General features: G+C 40.9%; 1 protein-coding gene across 14 annotated transcripts in view; it reads left to right on the forward strand.

The window, feature by feature from the left end:
- LOC138747396 (inactive rhomboid protein 1-like) overlaps positions 1–12,285 on the forward strand; it is a 297,832-nt gene that overhangs the window by 247,556 nt on the left and 37,991 nt on the right. For all 14 annotated transcript variants that reach the window (XM_069906559.1, XM_069906556.1, XM_069906554.1 and 11 more), the window contains 2 exons: positions 1,383–1,593; positions 11,607–11,813. In XM_069906559.1, the coding sequence (XP_069762660.1) occupies positions 1,383–1,593; positions 11,607–11,813 (418 nt within the window). The remainder of the gene's footprint in view (positions 1–1,382; positions 1,594–11,606; positions 11,814–12,285) is intronic.

Raw genomic sequence — 12,285 nt, forward strand, 5'->3', positions numbered from 1 at the left:
TTCTTCTTTTTATTTCACTGAATTCTTGTGTCTGCCATTCTTTTATTGTTTCCATATATTCTTTAAAAAATTATATATCCATGTACTTGCCCATCCCTTCATGTTCCATTTCTCTGTGTTCTTCCTCTTCTTCTGAGTCCACTCCAGGATCTGTGTCCTTTACCTCTGTCTCTTCTGGTTTTCTTGTTGGGTTGTTTGTTTTATTTTGTTGGGTATTTTTGGTCTTCTTATTGTTGGTGTTGGTCTTGGTGTTGGTGTTCTTCCTCTGGGTTGGTCATCTGTTGTTTCTTTGATTTCTTATTTTTACTCTCTTTCTTGCTCTCGTTATTTTCTATGTTTTCCTGTTGAGAGTCTTGCTGTCGTGTTATGCTTGTCTGTGTCGGCTGTGGAGATTTACTCCTCAGCTGGTCCCCCCTCCCGTCGGTGTTGTTTTTGTCTTGCGAGGATTCGCGCATGCGCAGTTGAGCACTTTTGTTTGGCTCCGTGAGCCATCTTTGTAGTCCTGAGTTCGGGGTTTCCACTCTCCTCAGGGAGCGGGCTTCTCTCTCCACGGCGGGCCTCCTCGTACTGGTAAGGCCTTCACCTACCTCCTCCGACCTCCTTCCTTCTTCTTTTCTTCCCGTTGTTTTTGGTTTTTCTTTCTTTGCTGCCATTTTCTCCACACTTTCACTTTCAATTTGTTATGGTTTCTGTGTTAGTGACTTTGTTTTTTCTCTACCTTTTTTTTTACTTTTCTGGAGAGGGCTGGAGTTCCCCTACCGGCCACTACTCCATCACATGACTCCTCAGCTTAAGAGATCTTGATGAAAACAGGGGGGAGGTTGTAAGGCCATAAGCACTAGAATACCCTCCCTCACTTAACCTGCCACATTTCTAGCATGGAGTACCTGGTGCCTTCAGCCTGATGGATTGAATGCCACCAATATTGAAATGAATTCCCTTGCTAAATGCTTTAATTTTTGGATTCCTTGAATTCTTGCTCTAATTTACTATAAAAAGCCAAGATGGGATGTGATTTAGTTCCTTGTTAAAAAACATTTAAAGGCACATTTTGGAAATGTGGAACTTCTGCCATCACCCCAGGATTAGAAGGTTGGTAGGAATTACAAACCACGGTGGTGTTGATGGGTAGCACAGGCTTTGAGCCATTTCTGTCATAATAGAAAGCAAAACGTTTGTGGTTGAACCCTAAAAATGTGTTCTGCCTTTAACAGATTCATTGCATTAATGATAAATGCAACCAAATATTTGATGATGTGTAGAAGTATAAATTGATTTTGCAGCTTTAGCTCCTCATGAAATGGTTATGTTGCATATTTTGCAAATATTAATCAATTAAAATCTATTAATATTTGAGTTAATCTAACCATTATGTTCTGCAGAGGTACAGCTGACTGGTTTGGGGTGAGCAAAGATAATGATACCACTCAAAAATGGCAGAGGAAGAGCCTTCGTCACTGCAGCCAGAGGTACGGCAAGCTTAAATCACACGTTATTCGTGAATTGGAACTACCTAGTCAAGACAACATCTCGCTCACCAGCACTGAAACCCCTCCTCCTCTCTATGTGGGGCCACAGTTTGGTATGCAAAAGGTAAGGCCCGGATGCCAAGTCACCAGACAATCTGTTTTATTGCCATGGATGAATTGGGTTAATTCTGATGCAGTCTTGTTTATGTTCTACTAAATGTAATTATTGCTTCATAAAACCTTTATTTTTAAAAAATGGCAAATCTCCTCAGCTGCAGAAATGTCAAACATTGAAGGTTTCCAATCTGTATTGGTTGCAAAAACTATGCTCATGTTACCAAAGATGTCCTAAGCTTTTCATTAGTGATTAGTAAAGTCTCACATTTGGAACAACGGTAATTGTTTTATTAACAGTGCATTTCTTCTGCTTGTTTAAATACTCCAATATCAAAATTTATTACAACAGAAATCGATGTCTTTTAAAATAAAAAAGCAATTAAATTAAAAATAGAGAAAACATTGATGGGTTGTAGAAAGTGTGATCGAAGAGGAAAACTTGTAAATATGGACAACAAATATCAGAATTCCATTCTTGCTGAAGGACATTCATTTATACCTGGGTTAATTAGTCCCAAATTGAGTAAAATACAGTGAAATTATTTTGTTTATGTGAATCAATTGTGGGTGACCCAGTTACCATAGCGCAACGCTGGGGCTGCGATTCGAATCCCATGCTGTCTGTAAGAAGTTTGTACGTTTTCCCCATGCCTGCATGAGTTTTCCCCAGGGGCTCCAGTTTCCTCTTACCCTCCAAAATGTACCGGAGGTTGTAGGTCAATTGGGTGTGATGGGGCGGCACGGGGGTCGTGGGCTGAAAGGGCCTGTTACCTTGCTGTATGTCTAAATGTTCTCCAAGTATTCCTGCATTGTGTTTCCAGCACTTGGGTTCAACTATCAAATAGGGGATTTCAAATGATTAATTCTGAATGTAGTTTCTGTTTTAAAAGTTTGATAGTATTTGCCTTAGCCCAAGGGATCTTTAAATTTTAAATAAAAACACTGCATCGCCATATCAAAACATTTTAGCCAGATGTTGCTAAGGTGTTCTGTGGAAATTTAACTGTATCCCCTACAACCTTATGTTGAAATGTCAGCACTAAATTGATGTCCTAGCTCTAACTAAATAATCTGTCAAAATAAAATCATACTTTATTGTCCTGTTGGGATTTGGCTTAGGATAGGGAGGGCACTGGTGTTTATAATTAAAGCCTTGGTCATTGGTTTATTCTGCAAAAATCATCTGTGGGGCACTTGCTGGAAAAAATAGATCAGAGAATTCCTCGTGCGACTATCAGATGGCTTGACAGGCCAGTAAAAAATTAATCTGCTGGAGGAATTCAGTGACTCAAGTATCATCTGTGGAGCCAACTGATACAGGGCCCGGACACGAAACAGCCATTCCTTTGCCTCAACAGATGCAGCTTGACCTGCTGAGTTCTTCCAGCAGCTTGTTTTTTTTTTCCCTGCTCCAGATTCCAGCATGTGCAGGCCATTGGTGGTCTTGCTGGCTGCAGGCTGGAACTGTAAACTGCCAAGCAGGCTTGGCTGTTGGATGGATGGATGGTGTGCAGTTAGCCTGGGAAAGGCGTGTCCATCACAAGGGAATGATCATCATTTTTCAACCTGATGTGCATTGCTTAGGACTGGAGGGTGATCAATAGAAAGAGGTTTTTGCTTAAGGGAAGTTTTGGGACAGTAGTTCTCTGGGGAAAGTTTTGAAGGGGGTTAGTGCTTGAGTAAGCATGAAATAAAAAAAATGCGACCCAGGACTGATTTGGTAAAGATAATTTGTTGGGCCCAGCTGAGTTATTTTAAAAGGCAACACGTTAGCAGTTCATGTATGGGAGCTGATAAGATCATTTGATAATGTGCCATGCAATAATCTTGAAAGGAGTAGTAGAAAAGATTACACAAGCAGTGATAAATCAATTGATAGATGCAGCAGACCACAGCCAGCACAAGTCAATCAAAAGGAATGGCGCATTAGTTGTTCCTCATGGTCCGGAGTGGTAGAAACTGGTCCCACTAAGATTCCCCAGTATTGTTTCGCAGAGTTGGAATTTCCATTCACATCATTGGAGATTCCCAGCTGAAAGATCAGGAGGGGAAATGCGTTTTTATACCTAATTTAATGTTTTTAGTGATTTCTTTGTGTAGCAGCTACTTTTGCTATACTTTGTGTACTGCCATCTTGATAGCTTTGATTTGCCCCCGACTATTAAAAGCCTTTAAATAATGTTTCAAAGCTGAGACCTGTTCATCAACAAGGCCTTGCTGGGTGAGAGGGATCCATCTTTGCAGGTGGTCAGGTGCAGAGGGCTGCAATGCTGGCCAGTGGATCCTGAGTAGATAATGAAATGGGGAATCCCCTCCCTGTTTGGCCAAAGCAGAGTCCACAAAGTGTCTTCCTGATACTGTATACAATAAAATCCCCATTATCTGGAATTCAATCAGCCAGCAACCTCAAGCAGCCGACAAAAAAAATTGCAGAAAAGAAATATATACAAAAATATGAACCTTAAAATGGGCAGCCCTCACGATTAGGTCGTAAATCCTCACATCAATTGCAATCCCATGCAAATGGAACATTCACTTATCTGGCATCTAACAATCCCCATAGATGCCGGATACTGGGGGTTTCACTATACAAGGTATTTCCTAGCTACAGAACAAATAGGGGAGAAGATTTGTAGAAACCAGGAATGCATTTCACGACATTTGGAAATACATGGAGAAAAACCATAAAGCTTCCACATCAAGATAATAAAATCCACTATCTCTACCAATTAGTTTTTGTGAAATCCCAGGGCCATCGTGAGCAACGACAGAATTCCTGGACTGGGAAGTCGTGGGTTTCAGAAAGTTCTTCTAACTTGAATAAAATTCTGCTTCAGCTGGTCATCCTTCCCCACCTTTTGGACTGTACATCAGGATTTTGGAGAGGTCCAGAGAAGGTTATGTTGTCTGGTTGCACAAGGTTGTTTTAAGCAGAGCAGAAAAGTTTGAGGAGTAATATGATCGAGGCATTTATGAACCCAAAGGGCTTTGACAGAGTTCACAAAATGTTGATTCCAGTGAGTGAGGGGGCAGTGATCAGTGAGTAGTTTTTTTTAAAAAGCAGATAACCCTGAACAATTATTTTGAGTGAATGACTGTGGAGTACTGTGCGCAGTTTTCAGCCCCATAATCTTAGAAGACGTACTGATGTTGGAGAGAGTTCAGAGAAGATTTATGACGATGATTCCTCAAATGCCGGGCCTAACATATGAGGCAGGAGATTGATGGGTATCTAATTAGTCAGGGTATCAAGGGAAATGGCTCGAAATCGGAACTAGATGGGAAATGGTTTAGCACATGGTGGAGATGCAGAGCAGATGGGCTGAATGGGCTACTTCTGTTACTTTATCTTGTGACTGAAATTCTTACATGCTGTACCTACACATGCGCGCAGACAGGCAAGAAATGTAAATTGCTACAAAAGTGGGGAAAAATATGAATAAAAAGATCGATAAATATTCACGTGCTTTTTGTGCGATCCAATGCGACGTTACGATGGTGCAGACAAATCATTGACTGTCCTGGAGCAGTGCGGCGGGTACAACCGGGAGTTTCCAGACCTGATAGCTGTTGGGTCAAAACTTCTCTTCAACCTAGAATTTCCAGACTTCAAGCTTCTGCACCTCCTACCAGAAGGTAGTAGCGAGAGGAAGATTGTGATCAGGGTGATGGAGATCCTTTATGATGGCTGCCACCTTCAAATGGCACGATAAGCGGTACGGATTTAGTATGGTTGGATGGTGGAAACCAAAAGAACTGGGGAAGTATCAAAGGAAGGGAAAAAAAGTGCTGGAATTCAGAAAAAGAATAGGGAAGGAAATGGGGCGGCAAAGTTAGTGTAGCAGTAGGCGCAATGCTGTTACGGTGACCAGGACCAGGGTTCCAATCTTGTACTCCCCGTGTCTCCATTGATCTCTTCTGAGTGCTACGGTCTCCTAGCACCATTCAAAACACATCAGGGTTATAGATCATTTGAGTGTAATTGGGCGTCGTGGGCTGAAAGGGCCCGTTACCTTGCAAAATGTCCAAATTTAAATTTAAAGGTGAATGAATTGCTCCTTGAATGAGTTGGTCCAATCTTAGTGACATTGGTCGTCTCCTTTCTAGGAACTATACCCAATAGGTTAACATGCACCTGTATTACAAATGATCCAGTACACTTATGGAAATGACTGGAGGGCTGGGATCTTGGGTAGAAGTTCACATGAAAAGCGATACTCTTTGTTGGAACCCACCAATTAACCTTCTACAGTGTAGGCACATTTTGCTCTTCCGGGATTAATTTATTTGTATTAAACTTGAACTTTACATTTACTGTGTCAGCAGACCACAGAGGTGTGGGTATCTCAGCATTGCGATACCAGATTTCAGGCGTTTGATTGAACCGATTTCCATTTTTAAGTGAATGCAAATCAGCTTGAGCCCCACTTTGCCTTGATCAGGGAAATGATTTTGAGTCTGGCGTAAAATTTGTGTGTTTTGTTTTTGATGCACGTTACCCCATTTTGGATGAGCTTTTCAAAGCTCCTGTAATATTCAGAGCATTTATCACAAAATCTCTAATGTAGTTCTACAGGGTTACAAGGACTGGAATTACTCCCAGAATTTTCTGACCTTTGCCAGTAATGTTGGGTAAGTTCCCTTAATAAATACCAAATGTTTCTTCAAACATCCAGAAATTAGAGAGAATTGAACAAGAACATAAAGTATGCAATCCACTATCAGGCTGTTTCAATACATGTAACTGCTGCCAACCTGGTTTTTCCATTTTATACACAAAAGTGTTAGAGAAACTCAGCGGTCACACAGCATATGTAGGAGGCAATGATATATGACCCAAGTTTTGCGCCTGAGCCATTGGTCAAGGTACGAGCATAAAGCAGGCAGATGCCTGAATAAATAAGTTGGGGAGGAGGGAAGAAGGGGCTGGGGAAGGAGCACAGGCCAACATGCAAGAAGTCATAGGTGGATATGGGTAGGAGGGCAGAAGAGAGAAAAAAAGCTGATTTTGGGAGAGGGGTGTTGGGGTCTGAATGGAAAGGGAAGCAGTGGGGAGCTGGAAGAAAGGAGACCAATGGATAGGGAAAGAGAGAGAGGCAGGGAGGGGCCTCATGGAAGCTGGAAAAGTCCATGTAAATGCCATCTGGTTGGAGAACGCCCAGATGGAATATTAGGTGCTCTTCGACCAATTTGCAGGTAATCTGGATATGACATGCATGAGGCCATGGACAGACATAACACTGTGGATAAATGGTGTGGAATTGAAATGGTTGACCACTTGGATGCCGCTGTTATTGCAGCAGTCAGAAAAAAGGTGCCCCAAGAACTCTCCCCCCAGTCTGTGTCCAATCTCTCCAATGTAGAGAAGGCCACATTGGGAGCACTGGATGCAGTAGATGACCCCTGCAGATTCACAAGTGAGGTGATGCTTCACTTGGAAGGAGCATTTGGGGCCTGGAATGGAGATGCGGATGTGTGTAACACTTCCTGGGGTCACACCAGTGGGCGATTGATGGGGAGGGAGTTCTGGAAGAAGTGATTCCCCACGGAAAGCAGAGAGGGAAAGTTTTTGAGATTTCTTGGACTGGAAATTCAAGCAGTAGAAAGTTTACTTTCAAAGTGGGAAGGTCGGTCTAGAATTCTGCTCAGTAAATTGGCCAGCATTTATTTGCAAGTCCTGCTCTCTGAGCCATCCTGCTTTAATTTGGGTAAATAGGCTTTACTCTCTGCTGATATTTTATTAAGATGTAACAGATGTGATGGCAACAGATACTGCAAATAGAACAACATTTCCTTCAGATCCCCTGGGCTGGGAAAAGGGCCTATCCCTCTGGGGTTCTTCATATCACTGTTTATAAGAACCTGCTCAAAGTGTTTCCTTTATAAGATCAAGGTTAGAATTATGTGCCCCACATTATAAAACATTTGAAGGTGAAATTCAACTTTGATTAGCATTTGGGAATTGGTCAACCTTTTCCATACTCTGCGCAATATTTAGGCAGTTTTGCACCCAAGCAAAATTGCTTACCTATTGCACACATCTTTACCTAAACTTTGGGTTTTGCTGGGAACATTACCTTAAGCAGCAGTTTTTTGTCTCATTCTATTAACTTGTATTTTACGTTGGTTATTTGTTCAATCACTTCAAAATTAAAAATGAATATATCTCACTTTATCCATTTAGTGCAATCCTTGTGATCCCCTCCACCACCCACCACTCTTCTCAGCCTTTGCTTTTTGCCTTGAGAAAATGAAAACATTTTTTTTTAAATCTGCAAATCTGAAAGAAAATCAGAAAATGCTGGAAATCCTCAACAGGTCAGGCAGCATCTGTGGAAGGAGAAACAGAGTTGACATTTTCGATCAGCGACCAAATTAATTTGCTCAACGTGGTGGGACTTCGGTGTAAACAGGTGTAGCCACTTTTAATAAAAAGGTTTTTGCTCCTTTGGCACACCAAGCCTATGAAAGATGATCCATTAAGATTTGGGAATGCTGATTAAAAAGGGCACTAAAGTACAAATTAATCTCACTGGTGTCATTTTCTAATAAGATTTTATGATTGGCCGTCCCAGATTGTATCAAAATATGAAGTCAAGTTAGCCCCAGACTGCAGCAGCTGTTAATTGGAGCAGCCATTTTTCTCCTTTCCCTCTGGGCTTTATGACCCCTGTACGGTCAGTTTTAATTCATTGCTTGTCACCTTGCCTTGACTTGTCTGGTTCTTTTTATGCCATGCACAGCAGCTTGTAAGGCTACTGATTACCTACGGGGGAAAAAAAAACACCTATTACTATTTCAGATCTTGCGTAAAGAGTTTGTTTACTGTTTATGTGATATGAATTTTAACCCCCCCCCCCCCCCCCCCGCCCGTAGGTTAGTTTTCTCCAAAAACAAAATCACCCACTCTTTTCCACTAGCAAGGAAGATTTTAAGGGTTTTCCTTTGTATTTGGAACTTGGAAGGGTTCAGCGTTGGTCATTGGGAACTGAAAGCTGTTCAACCAATTCAGTATTTGTCTTCCTGTTTTCTTTTTTTTAATTATCTGCTTCCTTCAGTGGCCCTTTAGTAATTATTAACTGACAGCAAATCATGTTCATCTTCACCCTGATATATTAATATATAATAAACAAAATATTCTACTGCTTAGAAAAATTCTTAATAGTTTCCACACGATCCTTTTATTGGACTTATTTTTGTATCGCCAGCTGTTCTGTTTTAGTAGTTTAACTGCTTAGCTATAATCATATTTCCTCTGTGAATAGATATTTATTTTCCAACAGTTGTGAGTCTGTTGGCCTTTTAACATTAAAACAGTCAGCAATTGGTGACTGGAAAACTCGAGTCCACTTGGCGCAGTCTGGTTTAAGGTATCCTCAGCTCTAACCAATTTTGGCTCCGTTGAAATCTTAGACAACTTTAGGTATCTTCACCTTACCATTCTGCCTCTGCGCTCTATCATTCTTGCAGATAAATAAAAACGAGATTGAAGAGCAGAGGAGTTTGGGGTGTATTTATTTGCCAGAAATTTGAAAACACCCACCCACGAGCGTGTCAAGATGTTGGAATGAACTCTTCAATCCACAATATAATCTTGTGGGACTGGCTGAGCAAGACAATTGCTTATCATTTTCCAGTTTTTTGTTCTTGACGTAACAGGTTACCCAGGTGCAGAGGAAAGTGGGGGGGTGGGGGGGCAATGGATTAGAAGGACAGGAATGATTGCGTTCTTGCTCTTCGTTCATTCAAATGCTCACAAAACGTTGCCCTGTTAATGGGTTTGAAGTTCTCTTTATTCTCCTCCATATTCCCCACCCATGTGCAAAGTCACAGTTTTGGGGTGGGGGGGGGGGGCGCGGAGGGAAAGAGAATCTAAATGGGTTGCAGAAGCAAAATTTGAGAAATGATTTAAAAGTAGCAGTGCACGTTAAAGCAAATCAAACACTCAGGTTTATTGCTGGAAGATGCAGAACTTGGCACAAGCCTTGATTAGACTCTTCAAGTGCTGTGTACAGTTTGGCCACCTTGTTTATAGAAATGTAGAGGCGCTGGAGGGGGAGTGCAAGTGATCTGTAAGGATGATACAGAACTGGGAAGAGTCTCAGGACAGGATGAACAGGCTGGATTTTTATCGTGAAACAAAAAGGGTAAGATGCCACTGGGGTATTTTAAATTAAACAAGATTTTAATTGAGTAGAAAGTAAGTAATTTCCCCCATCCCCACCACCCCGTTTCAGCAAGAGTAAAGTTTGACACCAAAAGCATACAGTCAAGAAATCAAGTAAAGAATTCAGAAGAAAACTGGGTTGCCTAGAATGGAATGTGAATTTTAGAGGTACAGCACACAGTAACAGCCCCTTTTGGCCCATGAGCCTGTGGCGCCCAAATATAGCAATTGATCTATATGTTGTTGGAGGGAGGGAGGTAACCGGAGTACCCAGAAGAAACCCCAGGAGACATGGGGAGAACGTACAAACTCCTTACAGACAGCGCCCGATTCGAATCCGGGTCGCTGGCGCTATAACAGCATTAGGCTACGTGCTATGCTAACCGGGCTGCCCATTTGTTTTAGCGTGGACTTGGTTGAGTCGAATCCTTTGGACGTCTTTAAATAATGAGACTACACAAGTATGAGGGGAGAAGAAAAAAAAATAATGGAGCTATGTGTTTTTTCTCAGATGAGAGAGCATGAACATCAGTAGCCAAATGGGACAGATTTTAGGTAACTGACAAATGAGTTGGCAGTGAGAGGAATAATGTGAATGTGTATGAAATGTGAATTCCTATGGTTGTAGGAAGGTCACTTGATCAAAATTAAATTGGGTAAATAACTGAGGGAAAGATTGGGACTCAATGGATAGGAACTAGTCAGAGGGCTGAATGACCTCTATTCCTGTAAAGTGATACCATAGATTTCTAAATCTCTCATTGTAACGTTGACTGTCAGGGTGAGTTGGAAGTGTATAATAAACTTTTTTAAATTGTCAATCCAGCACACACATTTTGTGCTGTATTTCACCTTTAGAATCTACATTATCTTCCGGATATTTTTGGTTATCAATGTGTACATCCTGCTTTATGATTGGACTAGTACAAGCTAGTACTACTAGTACTGATGAATTCCAGGCTTAATTTAGCATTGTGTATTTTTTTAGGAGGGAAATGAGGGAAGTTCTTTTAGATTAAAACATCCCTGAGAACTGACATTTCATTCAAATTTGGAATAGTTAAATATAGATATGAAGGAAAAGTTTATCTTTGTGAATAGGATTAATTTATACTTGGTGTACTTTCCAGTTCTTTCATTGGTGCAAGTATTTCCACTAATTTTTACAATAGGAATGTTTTGGTGTGAATATCTGCAGTTGGCAATAAGGATTTTTATAAGAATCTTTTTTGGCCTGCAATGTAATAATTAACATGCCTCAACTGAAACATGCTAATCTGGCATTAAATTCCCATCAGGGAAATGTTTAAAGTCAGCCCTAGTCATACCTCTACCAAGCATCGGTGCCACTTCTAATTTAAGTGCAATGACATTAAAAACAGATTTAAGTGCAGAAAATTAGCAGTTACTGTAATTTTAGTGCAGACAAAATTGTGATAGTTGATGTAACCTATTTTTTTGAAAGCAATGGCGATGTGGTGCAAAAGATCCTGGGCAATTGTGGATTGATACATCTAATGAGTTAAGTGGCTTATTTCTTTTGTGTAACACACTGTCCAATTGTGATGGAAACGTCTGGTGTGTTGTAAAAGATTACTATGTACAACATTGAGTTACATTTTGATTGCAAGCTGTGTGAAAGCTGACATGAGTATTATCAGACGTGGATGGAAACATAAAGCAGGTAAAGTGCTGTTCATTGGTTATTTTATGATCTGCCTAGTACTGGGCTCCATTGGTCTTGATCAATTGGAATATCAGCTGTGTTACATCATGTGCACTGAATGAGTTGAGGACACTTCATGTTGTGTTTTAAGTCAACTTCACGTTCAAATCGATTTAATTCGATGCAGATTGTAGACCCCCTGGCCAGAGGTCGAGCATTTCGAATGCCAGATGAAAATGACGGCTACAGCGTTCCCCATACGCCGATGACACCTGGTGCTGCATCCCTGTGCTCCTTCACCAGCTCTCGTTCTGGGTACAACCGTATTCCCAAACGAAGAAAGAGGGAATCTGTAGCGAAAATGAGTTTCAGGGCAGCAGCAGCCCTGGTCAAGGTAGGTGAGGAGTCGGACAATTCATAACTATTCTTTACTGTAAGGGGAGTTTGTGTTTTTGTGTGATTAATGTTTCTATTGTCACAATATATTTGAAGGTGTTCAACAACTGGGTATTCAAGATCTGAATCAAAGCAATAGCCTTGTTTTGACATCAATAGTCTGAATGCTTTGTTATTGCTACCACATTTGCATAAATGGAAATACAGAAAATATATCATTAAGATTAAGAGAGCAGGGAAGATTTAGAAGGCCATTGTCGGGACTTCAGTAACTGAGTTACAGGGAAAGGTCAAACAGGTTAGGAATTTATTCCCTAAAGCATAGAAGAATGAGAGGAGATTTGATAGAGGTGTACAAAATTATGAAAGGCATAGATAGAGTAAATGCAAGCAGGCTTTTATCACTGAGGTTAAGTGAGACAAGAACTAGAGGATATAGGTTAAAGGTGAAGGGGGAATGTTTAAAGGGA

This window comes from Narcine bancroftii, chromosome 12, assembly GCF_036971445.1.
Source record: "Narcine bancroftii isolate sNarBan1 chromosome 12, sNarBan1.hap1, whole genome shotgun sequence".
In the NCBI taxonomy this organism is placed as follows: domain Eukaryota; kingdom Metazoa; phylum Chordata; class Chondrichthyes; order Torpediniformes; family Narcinidae; genus Narcine; species Narcine bancroftii.